The sequence below is a fragment of the Grus americana genome, chromosome 19 (assembly GCF_028858705.1).
Source record: "Grus americana isolate bGruAme1 chromosome 19, bGruAme1.mat, whole genome shotgun sequence".
NCBI lineage: Eukaryota > Metazoa > Chordata > Aves > Gruiformes > Gruidae > Grus > Grus americana.
The window spans coordinates 1,533,650-1,553,383 of NC_072870.1; the positions used below are offsets into that span (position 1 = coordinate 1,533,650).

A 19,734-nucleotide genomic window follows, 5' to 3' on the forward strand; every position below is an offset into this window, starting at 1 on the left:
CATCCTTCTCGATTATTTATTTCATTATTCAGATTACTTGCATTTAATTTTACCATAATACAGTTAGCTTGTGCTTTTGCCTGAAACTGTAATTTTTCCATGTCCTCACAGCCTCAATGGGTTTATTACCTCATTTTTGTTCTTTGAGTGCTTTTGGTAATACAAGCATATAATGTTTAAAAAACGCTACACGATTCTCAGAAAGATGATGTAATTTGCACCAGCATCAAAAGAAAAAGAAATACTTTCTGTATTTATCTTCATCCAAGAATCACTGAAACAAATAAGGAACCACCAAATTACTTTTCTGACTACAGACAGCCACTTATCAGGCAAAACAGCCAAACACCCACAAAAAGCCTACTAATTTTCCATTTGAGTTGATCCTTTAAAACCATTTTATGAACAAAGAGTCCTACATAACCGGTAATGTCACACGGCTGCCATGGAGCCCAGCCACGGCAGGTTGGAGGCACGCGCGGAAGGGCTGGCAACCTCTGTGCCTCAGGACTACTGGAAACAGAGAGATCCATCTGAGAGCTGCCATCTGCCGCAATCCGTACCGACACTCCTTACGCACCCAACGGCTAGCCTTGGATAAACTATTTGCAACTGAAATCTTACTATGAAGTGGAACTCAAAATATCTGGCGAGCGCCGACATGCCACGTCCAGGACCGCTCTCCGTGTGAGCTACCTGACCTGCATACGCAACAGCCAACGAATATCAAACGGGACCGATGTGCCATCAGCTCTTGGTCACTAAATACAACACCTGCACAGAGACTCATTTTTGGAGCTCGGGAATCTTTGAAAATCTACTTCCTACGTAGTCCTAAAAGGTGGATATCCTAAATATTTTGGCTCTCAAAACCACCGATATTTTTAAAAGCTTGACCAGAACACACAGCATATGAGCACAAACAGCAGGGAAACATATGGGTTGGAAAAGCGAGCCTGGGAAAGTCACTTGGGGAAGAGGGGGATTATTATTTTCCAAAAGAAGTTTGTTAGATAGCCTTTCTGAAAAGTTCAGCATGTGAAAAAGAGGACATATGCTCATCACTTGTCCCTGAGACATCCATCTTATTTTTCCAGTTAAGAAGCCAATCTTCGATGAAATCCCAAGACCTAGCAGATAAGTTGAATTACTAATTGTGAAAAGACTACTTTCACAACGATATTATGAAAAAATCTCATCAACAAACAAATAAGGATAGCCACAAGAGAAGCTCGGTTTACAGTGGGATCTCCCTAGACCCAAGAAGCGAGCTGCACGATGATGTGCAATAATTACTTCAAATGGAGAAGAGCTATGTGGCGCATTTAAAGCCTCTAATTTCTATTCCCTTGTTTAAGTGAGATTATTGCTCCCCGTAGCCAATAACAATAGATTTCTTAAGTTTCTTCTGATTTACCAGCAAAGCAAATATCCTCTGGTAAATCTACGAACTGAACAATGATTTTTCATTTTTACAACAGCACAGTCAATTCAATTTTCCAGTTATAAGTCTCAAGCCTCTCCCTATCAGCTTGTTAACGTACAAGTGTTGTACTCTAAAACACGCCTGGAAGAATCTCCATAGACTTTGCCATCCCGAGTTGCTTCTGAACATTGAATTCATTGCTTATGAATCACTTTGTTGTATGCAAACACTTGAATCACTAAGCCACATCTAATATTGTACATAGTAATCAAGGGATGCTGTCACAGTGGATTCCGTAACGACAAACGTCTGTGCGGATGCACTGAGGCAGCTCTAACCCCACGGCTATTAGGGTTTCACTTTTAAAAGCAGGTTTTGCGAACATATTTTATTTGCAGCCGCTAAATGCCCGTAAAATACTTTCTTCTTAAGATACTCACAGGAGTCCCACCTGCCTCCCTAAGGACTGCTCACATGACAAAAGCGGCACTGTAATTTTTTGTATTTAAGATACCTATAATTTACAGTAACAGTGTGACATGACCAGGGCCTGTATACGTTGGCATGGCATTTCATATCAGTAGGTTTGTGCATCAGGTCAGACAGATAAGTGTCCAGGAAAGAAAAAATTGCACTCACCCCTAAAAGCAAATAATTTTCCCCCTTAAAATTAAATTAAAATGCTATAAAATGCTCAATTCCCCTGAAGCATTCTAATAACTGTTCATGTTAACTCATTAAAGTGTTGCTTTGGGTTCCTTAAATACTGTTAGGTGCAATTTTTCTCACAAATGTGTCGCAAACCTTGATGCCGAGCTCTATGTTCTCCCCTCCGTACACATCCATCCCAGGATCGAGAAGCCCAATCTCTCCAAAGAACTTTCTGTGCACAACGAATGAGCAACCGATCATCGCCGGCGTCCTGTACAAGAGAAAACCAACAGAAACGCACAATTATTGACATTTTCCAATCTTTAACGGACCAAGGGCTGATTTCTGCAAAGCTCCTGTTGGCTTCGGATGCTTCCTGCCATCGGTTATCCCAGAGCCATCGCAGACAGAGTGAGCTCTGTGCCTCCGAAGACATTATTTTACCACTGCAATGAAACTGTCCAAAGTTCAAGTTCATTCCACTGTGTATAGACTGGAGAAAGAGTTCTCCTGGGATGCAATTACTGAAAAGCTTTCAGGTCTTGGCTCTGTCTCAAACACCTTGGTGTGTCTACAGGCAAGGGCACAACTTCTTTGGGTTTCCATTCCTCCTACGTGAAAGAAATATAACAATGGCATTTCCTTGCTCTTACTTTCTTCTAGCACGTCTAGTAACAGCGTAGACTTCAGGACAGACACTAGCTTTTACAGTGCCTCGTGAAACAGCGTTTCCGATTGGGATCTTTATAATATCTCACAAAGGAGTCCTCATGAACCAGCGACAAGAAGCTAAATTGCAAATTTGCAGAAGCGAATCCTTTAAAAACCTCAAGGCAACTGTTTGCAGAAACATCTGCTGTGTCATTCGCCCAGTTCCACCAGTATCGACAGGGCTCTGGGTTAGAGATCAAGTTGTCACGTTCACCCTGCGAAACCTCGAGCAGCCAAGCACAGCGTCCGGTCAGGGAAAACAACAGAGAAAAATGAGAGCAGTGCTAACACTACTGACATCAATAGAATAGAGGAAAGACTGAGGAAAAACTCAGTGTCAGGGGTTAATTTGTAATAACTATGCAATTTCAAGGATGTAATAGATGGTTGTGTTTGCTAACGACGCTGGCTGCCACATGCACACGCACCGTCCCTCCTTCGTTAACTTGCAAAACACGGGACCAGATCTCCCTCTGATAGAGCTTCCCTGAGATAAGGATGCTGCTCTGATTCGTGCAAGCCGAGAGCACGTTGGAGGGTATTTTTTGAGTGGTTAAACGCTTGTGACCCTCTCCATAAAATTACACTTTGCCACAGAGCATGGCGCTGAACAAAACCGTATCATTATGCTCTTGCTGCTTGGGGATACACTGATCTGTTGCGGTTATGGTATGTGGAAAGTTTACCCCTTGGGTTTTTTCTGTACTGAAATAGAAATATATAGAAATATAAAAACTGTTCTCCCCTTTAACTTGCTTTGATTTGAATCCATGCTGTAAAGGAAAAAAACCACAAGGAACCACTCAGGGGACTCCGCAGGGAGGAGACAATGAATTTCACAGCTAAGCCATGCCAAGGTACTGCCAGGGTCTGCTCTTATGGGGAGGTACGGGACCCCCCCTGCCCCCCTGAGCTCCCCACCATGGGGGAAGCTCCCCCACGCCAGATGGGATGGCCATCACCTCTGCAGCTCCTCGCCTGGGCACAGGGGACACTTGCTTGCGCTGCCTGGGGAAGACTTGCAGGGCGCAAAGGCAATGGTAGCCTGTGCAAACCTCACACCACTTAGAAATGCCCGTTCTCCAGAGGGAACCTGCTCTGGAGGTAGAAATGGGCAATGGGATCATGTATTTTAATGCAGCCCCAGAGTCCTGGCTCAAAGCACGTTTCAACACATGTCCGTGCTGTGGAGCACGTTCAAGGCTGAACTAAGCAGTTACGGCTCGCAGAGGAGGAATGCACCCTCGAATCTACCCCGACGCAGCTTACAGACAGTGAGGATCAGGCCCAGCTCAACCGCTCATCCCCACCGCACAAACTGCCCGTCTCTGCCCGAGGAGCATCTGGGGTCCCCGGTGCGCCCCAGGCAGCGCAGGGCTCAGTAATCCCCCCAAGGACCTTACAGCTCGGTGCTGCCGACAGCCGCCCAAATTAATCTCTGTGAAACCCTTGAGCTCCTTGGATGAAGAGTTCTAGCCACTTAAGTATTATTATTTATAGACATTTTAATACTTTTAATAGACTGGTAGAACAGCTGACTGCTGCTGCCATATTAAATTAGTAACAATTGGAATCCATCAGAGGATTTTTTCAATAGATTTCTTCCCTGACAGCCAGCTCAGCCTTCCTTCCAATAAGCAGGATAATGTTTCATGGTTTGCTGCCACTCTAGTACTTAAGATTTCAATTCTATTGCTTTATTTGTAGCAAGTTAACTGCCATTAGCAGAAACAATTCTTTCTGAAATGATAACCACCTTAGAGATGCCAAATCTAATAGCTCCACTATCCTAGAATACCTCCTGGAATTAAATAGAAGGGTAAGTTGCTCCGGTTTTACACGGAGCATGAACAACCCAGTTCATCTCCTCCACTGGGAACTGGTGTGGGGGAGCATGGGAACCTCTGACTTCTCCAGTCAAAACCTGTTAGATCTGTTAAAGGCACTCAGACACCAGCTAAAGCCAGAAAAAAAAATCCAGGTGAAAGTTTCAGACACATGAAACTGCATTTCAGATCCGGTAACGTGGATGACTGGGAACTCACCACCAGAAACGCAAGGTTTTCTGACCTGGAAGCCGCTCAACAGCCATGCACGGGAGCTGTACCCCAAGAAAGCTTTTTTCATTGTTATTTTGCAGCATGACTTCACTTTCTAGACCACAGAGTCACCGAACCTTTCCAAAAAGCTCTTGGAATCAGCCTGATGGGGATTTTGTAACTTCACCTTCAAATTTTCCTCCTCCCTGTTTCGCTGCACGTTCTGTTTCCAGCACACGACACGGTGAAGCATGCAAAGCAGCGCTCCCGAGCGGGTCTGAGGTCCCTCAAGCAATACAAATCAAGTGCTACATTCTTCTTTGTAACAATGCCTCCATATTAAATAAATGAGGAATCAAGCGGCGCTCAGCAATTTAAATAAAAACACCATTTGATTTTGTAGTAAATCCTTCGAAAAGGTGGACGTTTACAATAATAGATAGCCCATCCGCAATGAAATAATGGCCTGCAGACAAAGCGCTGATAAAGCCTCTTGTTCCTCTGCCCCTTAATTAAAAGCATTAACACAGTTTGTTTTTAAAAATCACACAGCTCAGCTCAGCTAAATGCATTTTTATTTGTCCCGATAGCTATTCTTTCTTTAATGAGAAAGGAAAAGCAGAATTTGGCAGAAAAGAATGAACAGAGATGTTTAGCAGAATTATTGGGTTTGTATCCAGAAATCCACAGCCTTAGTTCCTCGCCATTATTTCTGTTGGCTCCTCCATACAAGAAGTGACGAAAGGTCAAGAAGAGCAGCTTTTATGAAATATCCTCAGCATGAATCTCTAAATAAAGATGAAGAAGATACAGGGAAAAGCGTTTATCCTAGTCTATTAAGTTACTTTAATGGTCTTCCTTTCTTTAGTGCACAGTTACCATCTAATGATTAAAAAGTCTCAAGTAGATTGCTTCTTCAATTCCAGGAAATTAATTTTCCTACACAATTGGATTTTGCTTCCAATTTTATACTAAAGCGCAAGTTATAAAATATGTAGAAAAAAAGATATTAAAAAAATAATTAGCGGTCATACCGCTGAGCGCGGGAAGGCTGCGAATATACTTTAAGAACTGCTGGGGTGTCCAGTTTCCATTAAACCGCTGTTGTTTTTAATAAACTTCAATCACGGAGTTGCTCTACCTTCAACAGCACGTTCCCACTGCTGTAGGAGCCACGGCACTGCGCTTAGCACACCTGGGACGGTCCTTACCTGCCCAGAAAGGTGTTATTCGTCCCTCTCCCAAATCTGCCGTTCCGAATTTAACACACCAAACTCAAACATCTTATTTTCCACTTTGACATTTCAGACTTGTCCGAAACACGCACAATTTCCCACTTCTGCTGCCCGTCTGCACCTCCATGGTACAGCTGGGGGTCACTGGGGGGAGCAGGAAACACTGGGAGACTCTGAGCTTTATGGTCTAAATTTACCAAACTCAGAATATGTAGAAAATTTCAGGTCAACTATTGAATTTAGTCAAATTAAATGTGTGGATTTAAATAGTGGTCTATCAATTATTTCCCTAACTATGCCAGGGTCAGGGAGAACAACATCTTTATTTTTACATGGCACTCTGTGATAAAACACTTGATTTTCTTTTGGCCACAGACGAAATTAAGGACTCAAATTTGCAAACAGAAACAACCATCAGTGCCGTCACCTCTGTGCTTCTCCATTTGTGGCACAGCGAACATATTGCAGAATAAATAAAGACGGGATGTGTAACACAGGTTTATAGCAAGAGAATACGTGCGTGGAAATTAAATACAAGCATGTGGCAGCCGGGATTGACCCCTCTGGTCTTAAGATGGGGTTAACCAGACCTGGCCATGGGCAGTAGACCTTCATGGGGCAGAGACCATGCAAACCCTTTCGCTCCACTGGCAACAAGCTGCGTCCCGGGGGCTCGGGGACCCCTTGGGCTCGTGAAGGGACTCCAGGCTGGAGCCGTCCGGCTGGCCTTCCTGGCCAAAAGAACCAAATTAATTAAAAATTTGGAAAACAACAAGCCCGTCTTTCAATTGTACTTGGCTTGGTGACCATCTGCATCCTTGGGAACTGCCCTCTGGAGCCTGACCGGGCCAGCAGAGTTCAGGTTCAGGCAGAGTCCAGAGCTGGAAGCGACCCTGTTCTTTGAAACGAGATCACGCCAGGGCAGGACAACTCTCCGTGCAGGGGAACGGGGCCAGGCAGGGTGAGCCAAGGCCAAAGGCACGCCTGGCCCTGCCCGCCTCACCTGTAGTCTTCATCAGCCCTACCCCACCGCCGCTTTGCTCCCCTTCCTCTGTCCTCAGTGTTCGGCCAATCCAGGAGGCACCAGTGAGGGTGAGGATGATGAAGATGAGGACAGGATGAGGAGAAGGATGAGGCAGCACCATTCCGCCCAGTGCCGGCAGCCCTCCTTCCCCACAAGCTCTTCAAGCGCAATGGCAAATGCGTGGTGCCCCATCCCAGCTTCTCCCAAAAGCAAACACGCAGGGCAGAGAGGGCCTGGACGCGTGCTGTGGAGCGGTATTTGCTTTAAAAGTGAACTTCAGGTCATTAATTTAAGAAGTTTGCAGTAACGGAAGAGTGTTTGAGCGGCAGGGCAGCCGCGGCAGGCGGCTAACGGCAGTGCACAAGCACGAGGGCAGGATGCTGATCACAACAGCCCAAAAACTAATGTCACGCGCGAGGCGCATCTCCAAAGGAGAAATATATATTGCTTCTGCCTCCTGCAGCGGGGCATCTACATGCAGATGCGGAGTCAGGCAGGAGCCGCGCTCTCAGCTTCCCTTCACTGCCTGCGTAATGGCTTGGGCAGATAAAAGCCGGATGTCTTTCACGAGAATGTAATAAAATTTCTACGAAGGAACGGCATTTTAGCCCACAGCAGCGTACCTTGCTTAATATTATCCCCAGGATGGCATCTGCAATAGTTGTTTCTTGAATAATTCTAGCTTCCCTGCCCCAGTGACCTTGGTTAATTGTCTGTTTCAAATGGGTTTATTTTCCCGCTGTTGCCAAGTACTACAGAATCTGCGAAACAAATTAAAAATAAGAGATACCACATAAAAGAGATGCTAGATTGAATGTCTTTTCTGAATTTACTGGAGATTAATACGACTTAAACTTTTAATGGCACAGAAGCTGTGAAAACTATGTATTTTTTAAAATACCTATTATGTCTACCCATGTCTGTGACCTTGCTCAAGCCAGATTTGACTTTGTCGCTGTTGTGTGCCTGCTCCGATTTCCACGTCTAGAAGAGACTCACTCTGGGACCTCAGGCAAAGCCTTGAACTTCTTTGTACCTCTGTTTCCTCATCTGTCAGAGGAGTATAATACCTAGATGCTCTTGAGAAAAAGCATTTATAAATCACTTCAGTGACTTCCACATCGGGGCTGCTGAATTAACTACCGATATTGTTACGTACGCCAGAAACCCCCCCAGTTTAAGCCATCTACGGTGAGAAAAGAGCTGGTAGTTAATAACCTTGTAAGCGAGGAATCGCGCACACAATTTGCTGTTTCTAGCCTTGCTTTAAGCCACCAGCAGCAAGGAGAGCTGGGCGCACACCCTTATGGCACCCATGGGTGCTAAGATGCAGCGTGCGAGCCTGAAGCAGATTTCTATTTACACGTACGAGCTTCAGCACTGTAACTCAACTGTAAAATTTCCCCTCCAGGATAAAAACTGCTGCCAAGGTCATTGCCTAAAAGCATTTTCCTTCCTCGTATATTCTGGAAAATCCAAGGATGTCCCAGCACTGAAAATCACGGGATGTCTGAACGCCCACCTCCATGCTCCCGTTTTCTTTGGCACTTTTAGCAGGAGGTTTTTGTACAGATGTGGGCTGCTATAGGCTGCCAAAATGCTCATGTGCAGGTAGTAATAGTCCCCAACTCTACGTATTTTGTCAGCTGAAGTAAAACTCCAGCCCCAAAGATCTCCATTACACGGATCTGGACTTACCCTGTTTCGTCAGCTGCTTGGAAGCAGAAGACACTTAGGCCAACGTGCCAACGGCCCGACCATCTCCCGTCTTGGTGGGACTCAGCAAAAGACACCAGCCTCGAGAAACCCTTCCAGACCAACAGCCGTAAGATGGGAGCGAGCCTTGCTCAGGGTCACGAGAATTCGCACACACAAAGGCATTTGGGGCTTTTCTCCATCATTTCGCCGAGCGCCGGCAACAGTGCAAGGTGCTAACTCCAATGGTCCCAGGCCTGCGCTCTCTGTGCACACGGGGGAGCAACGCTGCGGCACAGCGTTTGAGGTTTGCGGTTTTGTCTCTAAAAACGGTAACTCAGAGTACAAGACCTGAAGAAGTCACCTTGGAGAAAGTAAATTTGATAATTACCCTTCAAATGGGACTCAGTCTCTGTTCAGGTTTTGAGGAGATAGTTGCAATTACAGCATTCTCCCTTGGGACATACTTAAAAGATGGCTCTTCATTTTCGCTAATTTGATGGTAGTTGCAGAGCTATTCCTGGAGGCAGCGCAGAGACAGGCACTCAGGGGAAACCCGGTCTTTCACACTCGGTGCAAAGCCTTTGGCCCGCGGCGATGAGCCCATGGGGGAAAAGAGGCTCCTTCCCACTGCGCAACTGGCCGTCAGCAAACATCGGCACGCCCTTACTGGTGTCCCATTCATTCACAAAGGCAGAACTGGGGGAAATAATAGCGACTGCTCATAGTGATGCATTAGGGACAGTCCTACAGGAGAGGCGACACAGCGTCTCAGCTTCAGAGGCTGAGATAAAACAGAACACGATTTTCATATATGCACTGGCTCATATTGGAAACCACCGAAAAATTCATAAAAGATAGCAAGAAAAATACTTTCCCTGCCTGGAAAGCTATTGCTCAGCAAGACAGAATGCAAAGGGGAGCACAGATTAGCATGGATGAAGAGCCAGAAAGGCACAGTATTTAGTTAACCTGGTTTTACTTCTCCTCTATGACTGGTCCCCTAAAGGTCTTACACTCAAAGCAGATCTGGAAAGTGCTGTTACATTTTACTTGCACAGAAATTATCCAGCCGGAGTACATCTTGTAATCAAACCCAGGAGCTAAGCTACAAAGCCTTGTCTCCACTAGGAAAATAGATGTTTTCTTATATCTCATTAGTTAAAACACGTTAACCGACATGAGATAAAATTCTAGCAAAACAAAGCAGTTTGCAATTTTAATCTGAGCCGGGGGGTGAGAGTAAACCGGAGTCTGTTCCCCACGCTGTGTATCACCACACTACATGCGCACGGGGAAGCTGCAGCGACTTAACGCGGGGAAGGTAAGGAGGGCGCACACCTTCAAAAATTAATCGACAGGAGGTCACGGTCTCCTACTATGACTATCGGTCGCCTCTTCGACACAAGTGGCAAGTCCCCTCCCGAGCAGCTGGTTCAGGCGTTTTCAATCCCGCATGAACTTTTCATTCTAAGGGCAGTGTTTGTCTATGCGAATCAGACCTATTTACTCCACATAGAGATGCAGAACTCCCCAGGGCAACGACAGGGACTGGCTTCAAAGTTTTGCCAGACGTAGTTTAAAACCTCATTTCTGTTCGTTGGCAGCGACCGAAATCCACTTCCCTGGGCAGCTCCGAGCAGAACAGAGGTGCCTTCACCCATCCTCCCGAAAGCTTGGATTTCACACGCACAGCCAGGCAGCCGACACCTTCAAACCATGTCCCAGCCCCTCAGGAAGACAATGTTTTTATACAGCCCTAGATTTGAGGATTTGCATTGGCATCCAGTGACACGACAGCAGGTGAATGCTGGGATTTCACCTCTACGAAGGTGAAAGATTTCTTGTACTTTATTTCCTCTAACGCATGATCTTTTGGCACTTCTGACCCCTGACTTACAACAAAACGTTTGGTGCAGGAAAAGGGAAAGATAAAAAAAAACCAAAACAGACCTAATGCTTATCCTTAGAAATACCTAGGATGGAGACCAGAGTTTGGGTGTCAAAGACCTCACGTGTTCATCTGATCTAATATTGAACCCCAATCCAAATCCCACTGGGTTTCAAATGGGACTGGACCAAGCAGATACCGATCATGGAAAACCTGCAGCGGGGACATTCTGGTACCACCTCCGGGTCCTGCTGTCCCGCTCACTGCAGCGCCCGGCCCCGGGGGTTTGGCTCCGCGGTGCTGCTCACCCTCGCCGAAGGGCCGGTCCGAATCGCTTCTGCAGGAATTGCTGCACCAGGAATACAGCCCTTCGCTTGCTACCAGTAATAAATGCGATGTAACTGTAACTTCATCTCCTTCCACTGTTGCCAGACTGCTAATTAAATGATAATTACTTTTAGATGTAATATGTATAACTAACAGGCACTTAACAGGAACATGTTATTTACTTTTCTTTTTTTAACGTGAATATGTTTTTTCTCAAGGGCAGCAAAGCAGCTGACTTGCAGTCATGTTCCTCCTCTCCACCCAGCATAAAAATCACAGCGAACAAATTTCACAGGCAAACAAACTTCTCTCTGCCTTGGACACAAGTCTCAGCCCAGCGCGGCAACAAGCCGCGCCCCGGGTAAAGCGCCGAGCTGGAGCTGAAGGATTCAGGATTCGAACCCCCCCGATCCTTCACTCTGCTCCGAGCTGCCAAAGACCCCCCGCAGTACCCAAAACGGGACTTGGACAGCGTGTTGGGTCCTAGAACAGGAAAATCAGCGTCCCCGTTTCATTTCCTTTCTTCCCAAAACCCCAGCTGGGGGAGGCTGTGCCCCCAGCCCGTCTGTCGCACGAAGCGCACGCCCGCGCTGACGCACATCTGCGCAGACCAGTCCCAGGCGGGGCTTCGGGAGGCAGATACCACGCGCTGCCTGTGTCCCATCCCCACCACGCGGCTCCTTCTCACCCTTTTGGGATGAAGATGTGCGACATCGCAAGGAACACATTCGTGTTTAATCGCACAACGCCCAAAAGCATCTCTCCAATGCAGAGCTTACACCGAATTACTCCTCCAGCTTCTAAACTTGGCTCAATCACATGCAAAATGAAAGAAACTGCAATATTACAGTTAAATTGACTTTTTATAGGTGGTGACGGTATGAAGATGGGCTCTGAGGTCGATGCACGTGAGCGTCACTCTAAAACAAACCTGCTCTGTTTAGGGCTGAAATGTTCTTTTTATTCTCTGAACGCTCCAGCCAAACCCCAGAAATCAAGAGAGAAACCTCTCTTGGTGAATTATTGCCTATAACAAAGATGCTGCAAGCCAAAACCACGCGTCTGGGGACAAACACGGAAATGAAACTGTGCGCTATCACAAAGTAGAGTTAGAAAGTAATTTCCTTGACAGGTAGGAACAGAGCTGAAGTCCCTGTCGGCTCAGCTGGCCCCTAAGAAACAACATGAATAAAAGCAGTGAGAGATTAATGCCATCGTTACGCCGAGCTGTGCTGGTGAATGCGGCCACACAGCACCTCTTCCACAACAGCGTTATTCCGCACTTTCAAACCTACGGTGTGGCCAGAACTCACCGGCTGGTCCTAGTTTCCTTCAAACACTCAGAAATACCCCCTGAACCTAAATTCCTCCTAAATGCTAAATTCAAGGTACTGTCAGAAATACGCACTGGCTGACGACTGACCTCGTGATTAGTTTTGCACAGCCCCGTGTTGCTCTCTGATATAGCGCCGTAATGGACGTTGAAGTTAAAGATTCAGGAGGCTGAAGTGACTGGGAATTTCACGGATATTTCCGCAGACAGAATTTAGGCGAACGCGTTTGCGTTCACGATAGGCTGGTACTAAGAATAGGGACGTGAGGAATGGTTATTGACAGATGGAGCAGTTTCACTTTGTGGGTAAATGAGAGTGCACTGAAATAGCCCTGTAAGCACCGCAAAGAAGCTGAGTAATGCATTTATTTTGACAACTACTTGATACGAGCCTGTTCGTAGGGAGGGCAGCTCTCAGGTTTATCTTACCCTTCATGCATCCATAGCACGGGAGCACAATTCCTGAGAAATATAACAGATACGTTTTGTGCCTCCAGCGTTTAATAGTAAATGTCATTCTCATTTCTCAGGGTTTGGGGTTTATTTTATTTTAAACACTGAGTGAAGCAGATAGAAAAGAAAAATGAATATGGGAAGAACTGTATCAAAATGGAAAGGCAAACTTGGTAAAGATGATTGCCGGGTAGGGAAACTCAGAGGTGGAGAGGCAGTTTTGGATTCACCTCCATCCGGATTAGAGCAGATCTACCCCACCACAAATCAGATCTCCCAACATTTACAAAGGGATTTAACCAAACTGCCTGTTTAAGAGCCAGACAACTTAGGGCCAACAGCTTTAACAGCAGAAATCACAAACCATCCAGGAACATCTATCCCACCAAAAGACCTATCAAAATTTTAAGGCTCTGTGCGTTTCCTCCCAGGGATGCGTGCAGGTCGGGGACCAGTACTTCTGATGCCAGAGCTCTTCGAAAAGGTGGCGTAAAGCAACGCTGATCACAGTGCACACAACGAAATTGTTATAAATATCCACCGACTTCAAGGTGGTACAAAGCTCAAAGCCCGAGCACAACAGCCTAGCATGGGCCTGACTTCCGCTGGATGGAGCACACCCAACATGAGCCCACTCAGCCAGTTTCTTTTGGGTTTTTTAGGTAGGTTTTTTTATTTTTTGTTGGGTTTGGGGGGTTCGGTTGTGTTGGTTTGGTTTTGGTTTTTTTAAATGCATTGATTTTCTAAATGGAGAACTTGGATTCAAGGCCCTCTTAAAGTTGTTGGCAAAACTCTCAGCAAGCTCCTTGGTGGCAAGAGTTCACCTTCTTCAATGTTTAGAGGGGGAAAAAAAAAAAAAAAAGAAAAAAGTGCTTGCATTACAGATTGCTCACGTCAGCAGGCAGTGCACATCACCAGCCAGCTTGCACCCTCTGGCATCCGATAATTAGGCGACTGCACAAGTTGGGATGAACGGGCTTAACCATGTGTAAAGGCAGCATTGGCCCAAGAAGAACTGGACCTGACGAAGAGCCGGGATTTCACTCACACACTTACCGTGACGGGAACTCATTTGAAGTCAGCATCCTCAGGGAGCAAAGGAAATGCAGAAAACAGAACCTTTTTCCCTTTCAAATTGTCATCCTAAGGAATATAACGTCATTCACTGACTGCACCCAGTCAAACTGGAGAAGTCAGCGCCAATGTTCGTTTAGTTGCATTCGCAGGTGCTTTCTTGCAATTCACAACCCATTTGGCAGCGAGGTGCCCAGGACACAAGAAGAAGGTCAAGGGAAGGCTGGCTGCTCGCACCCCGGGCTTGGCATGGGCACAGGCTCCTCTCCAGGAGGCAGAGGGGACTGTTCGTCACCCACCACGCTGGGGGTGTGCGGAGGGGTATTTGAGATGGTTGGGTCTTTCAGCTCTGCCACACGGTTTTGTAGCTTGATGCCCAAAAGTGCAACAGGGAGCAGAGAGGGAGCCGCTTCCATTTTCTAGAGAAAGGTGACATTTTTACAGAGGGAATCCCAAGTGCTTTGCCATTCTCGTTTTGCTAACAAAGCGTTTGTCCCTCGCCATAATACGCTTGTGGCCAAAAGGCTGACTCTTTTATTTGTGTTTTGCCTAGAAGTGAAGCAGCACCAGCTTCCTTGGGGGAAAGGATCTGCAGTTTGCCCTGGCAGACCTCCAACACGCTGCAGGCTTTAAACAAATCAAGACTTTGTGATTGAATCCATGGTCTGGAAAAAACTGGAGAGAGTGGATGTCAGTGTCTGAACTCCTAGAAGAGAAGTCAGACTCGTGGGGAAACCTTTATCAGCGGATCGTCTGCAAACTCCTACATGTCCAAGATGATTCCAAAGACTGTTGAACCAAACTAAGAGTTGCAATGAGTTCATATCATAAGGACACGCTCCACGCCTTCTAATCCAAACTGCTTTCTGATTCTTGGACAAACAAGTATTAATTTAAATTGCATTTTTAAAGTGCCTTTGCAGAGGCTTCTTGCTTGTGCAAAATTACCAGTGGGAAGGAAAGACAAAAATTAAAGGCATGTGGAAGGAATCACTGCCAGTTTTACTACACGGAATAACAATTATGCCCTCTCTTTCTACAAAGCACCGCGTGCCAAAAGAGCCAAAAGCACTTTCACTCCACTTTTGCCTTTAACCAGAAAAACACATGTGTTGATTTTAACAGCCTAAGGACGGAGCACAGAATAGCAAATTGGTTGGCAGAGCCAGGTGGAGGAGGCTGCTCTTTATCGGCAGGCTGCGACGTTGAGGAGTCGATCAGAAATGGAGAGTGAACAGCAAAGCCAAACTCTCCTGAAGCCACGGGGTAAACCTGTACATAACCTACACAGGACAAGTGCTATAATGAAAAGGTTCATAATCTGCACATGACACGCATCCGAACACTTCAGCGCGAATGCTACGCTGAAGAACCTCTTTACTGAGGTCCCACTTTACCATCCCTGCTTTAATTGAGAGGCGAGAATCTGACATTTTAACAGTTGAGAGACTAAATTGTGGATGGCATGCTCTCGCTGAAGCATTTACTCTGAATTAAGAAAACCATTTAAACCCATACTGATGGCTTGTGATACATTTTAGAGATTCTTGCCTAGCAATTTTCAAAAAGTTAAAGAATGCTGTCATACAAAACACTGCATTAGCATACACATTTTTAGAAATTGCTGCTTTATGCCTGCAGATGTGCAGCATTAACAGGGAAGCAGGGTACAGCAAAAGACCCTGTGGAAGCAAGCTGTCCTGCTGGCGGCACCTCCGAACTGGAGAAGAAAAAAAAAAACAAACCAAGCCAAAGCTTTGCTCTCATATGTATGCATCTATCTATGTATCCACCCATCCATCCATCAGAATTTAGAAATACTGGTTTTGGTCTAAATCTTGCAAATTTGGGTCTAAATCTTGCAAACATTACCTACTTTAGTAATATGTTTTCAATTAAAAGATGACTAAGTGAAAGGAGCCCAGATTATGTATTTTCCACAGGATCAGTGCTTGATCCTGATCTTCACAGAGGCTCCAACTCAGCCAAACCCTGAACACCTCCTTGGCATCAACCACGAGTAGCTCCAACAGCTTCACATCCCAGACGCCACACGTTTCACTCTCACCCTGATCCGGAGCCTCAGCTTTCACGGAGGCCAAACCACAGCTCATTATAATTAATACTGATAAGCTCCTTCCATCCACCTGAAGGTTTGCAGAACTCCCCTCACCCTCCAACAGTTTTCACAAGAAAAGGCCGATCTGTGCACACAGCATCACTTACGCAAAACCCCCAGCGGCACCATAAGATTCCAGCCCTAAATCTGGAGCATGCGAGAGCATCCCTTGTAACCCAGTCGTCCAGGTAGCAAGAAAGAAAAGGAAAGAAAGTGCTGAAAGAGGCACTACGATAGCAGAGCACGTGCTATCGGAGAGCTGCAATGATGGCAGGAGAAGGTCTGAGCTGCCTATAAAGAGCCAAATCAAAGCCAAAGGTTGATCTGGGTTCTTAGATACGGTTAAAGCCAAAAGCGTTTCACTCTTCCCCTGGTTCTTCTCCCTACTTGAAACCACAACGAGAAAAAGCAAGGAGATGGCTGGTGCCGTGCTGCAACTGCCACAACCTTTGCCGCAATAACTCCCCTGCCCAAAACCCGTATCTGCAGCCCCAGGACACGACGGTTCTGCCCTTCAGCGGCCGCAGCAGCTCATGCCGGTGCATTTGGGACTGGGGCCATTGGATCTGGAGCTATTCTCCAAGTCCTGTGCTGGCTGCAAAGAGTTACGGGGCAGAGAGAAGACTTCAAGTGATCTTGGAAAAATCAAATTGCTCCAAACAAAGTCAAATCGCCAAAGCACATGCACTGTGCAAGCAGCTGGGTTTCCACCTCTGTCTCTCCCAGGTGGTTTGCTGGAATCAGGGAGCTGCAGATCACACTGACAGAAGCTTCCTAAAAATTTTTTTATACAACTGTTTTAAGAAAAAAGCTCATCTGGCCAGTACAGTCGATGGAAAACTCCTGTGCATTGCCCACAGCAAATGAGCCCCCTCATACAGGCACACATACGCAGAAAGAGATCACAGACAAACCCAGGATTTGATTCTACATCTCGCCTTCCAGAACGGGATGAAAAATTCAACTCTCAATTTAAACACAAAATTTGTTGCTCCTTTGCCATTTTGAGTGCCCCGAGTGTCTCCAGAGTTGCTTTTGAACCACGCTGAGAATCAGATGCAAAGAGCCAAAACTCTGCAGTATTAGCCCGGGATTTAGAGCATCTGTGTGGTTGTTTTTTCTCCCCATTAATTTAATTTGACAGAAAAGAGCAGGAAGGCTTCTGGCTCCCGTGTGGGCAAAGTGGATAAACAGCAGGAATTTTAAGGGAAGCTGAAACTAAACAGAAAAGAAAGAGGTTGGTGCTCTGGCTAACAGCCTTTTGTGTTTCCTTCTCCCCCACCCCATTCTCCGTGCCCTGCATGTTATAATAAGACTATTTTCATGCTTACCGCTCGCCCACTTCAACCTAGCCTTTGCATTTGATTTACACCATTTTGATTGGAAAAAATAACACAAAGTGCTCTTCAAGGAAGATCATTTCCCATGATGGATCCTGTGATGGAGGAGGAGAGACAGTGTCCCACCACTGCCCGACCGCCCCCCACATCCACCGGATTCGGACTCGAGAGCAGCAAATCGTAATCCTGCTGCTTCAGAAAAATCTGCAGGAGTGAGTAATTCCTAAATGGGAAAACATTTGTGTAGCTCTGCGGTCACAACTGCATGGATTTAGCATCACAACTATTCTTGCGGAGGAGATCTTAAAACCTTGTTTGTTTTTATTTTTTTCCTGAATGTTTTTCAGTGAGGGCAGACACGCTGTACAAGCCGTAGCAGGCGACACGCAAAGCAGAGCATCTTATTCGCCACACCTACTCTTGGTTACAGTAAGACATGTTTAAGCAACGGTTGCTGACACCAGCTCATTTACACCCTGTGCAGCAGCAACGGGTTCAATCTGAACGTGAACATCTCTGACCTCCCAGCAGCGTATTTGAGCACAAGTTCTTCCAAGCCGCAACGCTCCTTTATTTCTTTATAAACATCTCAGCCAAACTGAAACGCATCCAGACTGGAAGGAGGCTTGAGGTCTAATCTCAGTCCTGGTTTGGAAGCTCACTGCTTCCAAGTGGGGAAGGGACAAGGTGACTTTCTCTGCCAAGTGAAACTGCGCGTAGGAGTTCTAACTTGGATATATGCAAATGAAAACTGGGAACTCAAACTTTTCCTTCTGCAAAGCACATCCCATAGCAGAGCTCTTGCAACAATAAATCACACCAGGCCTAAATCCTACCCCTCCCTCTTCAATAAATGGAAAATCTTGGCTGAAGAGGAGAAAGAGTTTTGCAATCAGCTTCAGCAGGGGAAAGGGCTTTAGCCACGACCTTCAGGATTTTGAGAGAGTAGTTCGGTACAAAAGCTAAGCCCTCTGTGTCTGCCCCACCTCTCCTAGCAACTGCACGTTTTAATTAAAGCAGAAACATATGACGCTAATTCATGTTCTCAGTTACACAACCCCAGCAAACGTCCAGCACGACCAAGTGAACGACTCTGGATTGAGCCCAGTCACAGCGAGATCCGAGGGTGGCCCATCAGCCACGTAAGGAACACGCAAATTAAACGCCAGCTGCTCCACAAGTTTCTGTAGTTGAGAGATGGCAAATGGTCTACGGCTAAAAGAGGATGGTGCCCTGTGAGAAACAGCCAACAGAATCTCTTTGTGAGGGACTAACCGCACTGAGTCAAACAAGAGAGACGTGCACAGACACCACGTGTCTGTGGTTACACTGTCATCTCTGGTGGCTTTAAGAGAAGGCGAGATCCAGAGATACACTACGAAACCCTCAACCAGCTGCCAGTTTAATGTCATCGTACCCACTGCACTACAAGCACTGTGACCGTAACTACTTGCCTGTCGCTCTGTTATTGCATTACCTCTCCATCTCGCATCATCCAGTAACAGATGCCTTCTACCTGAAGTCAACAGCAAAAGGCAAGTGCCGGGTGGACTTTATGGACAGAGGTGGGCAACCATTTTCACAAAAAAAGATCTTAATCCAAAGAAATACATTTTGTTCAACCAAAAGACCCAACTTCTTTAACTTTTCAACTAAAGAAGGCCACCTACAGCCTCCTTAGTTATTTTCTCAGATGTGAAAACTTTGATTTTAGATTAGATTAACCCCCCAAAAATCCCCAAAGTGACATTTTTGTTTCAGATGACAGCCTGGTTTTCATTCAGCTGCATTCATGTGAGGACATGGGCAGGTCATAATGACAGAAACAAAAATCTCTGACAAACACAAGTCACCGAGAACTCAACACCAGGCTTTGTGTGATGATGCAGACATTAAAATTACCACTTCTGACTGCCAGCAGCAGTTACCCTGCCCACAGCGACCTATGCAGCCAGGGAAAGCTGAACCACACCTTCCCAGAGCAGGGAGACCCATCCCCGAGGTTCCCGTGCCACCCACCCCAGGAGTTACCTGCTCGAGGACTCTTTCACAAGCATCACGTAATGGCTTAGCACGCATTAAAAAGACAGTGAGGTTGGAGGTGACTGCCTTTGGGGTTGGGCTATTTTTCCCCCAACACGCAGAGTAATTCACTGTGGGAATGACCTACACGGAGGCACCAGGGATTCTGCACCCAGCCAACCCCCACCAAGACGCACGTCAAGGCGACCCTCGGACCTGCAGTAAGTGGCTTCACGTAAAACAGGTCACGAACCAAAGCCTCCAGAGAAGTTTCAGTCTCCGCTTCAAGTATCTTTCTCTTTAAAGGATCTTAACGTTGCGCACCGATGCGTGCTTATCTCCATGCAAATACCAGTTTGCAAAACAACTGGAGACATTCAATTGCATTTTTAAA

General features: G+C 46.2%; 1 protein-coding gene across 1 annotated transcript in view; it reads right to left on the reverse strand.

Moving 5' to 3' along the window:
• Positions 1-19,734, reverse strand: part of GALNT17 (polypeptide N-acetylgalactosaminyltransferase 17) — a 214,499-nt gene that overhangs the window by 76,295 nt on the left and 118,470 nt on the right. The window contains exon 6 of the mRNA XM_054847501.1: positions 2,231-2,348. Within this exon, the coding sequence (XP_054703476.1) occupies positions 2,231-2,348 (118 nt within the window). The remainder of the gene's footprint in view (positions 1-2,230; positions 2,349-19,734) is intronic.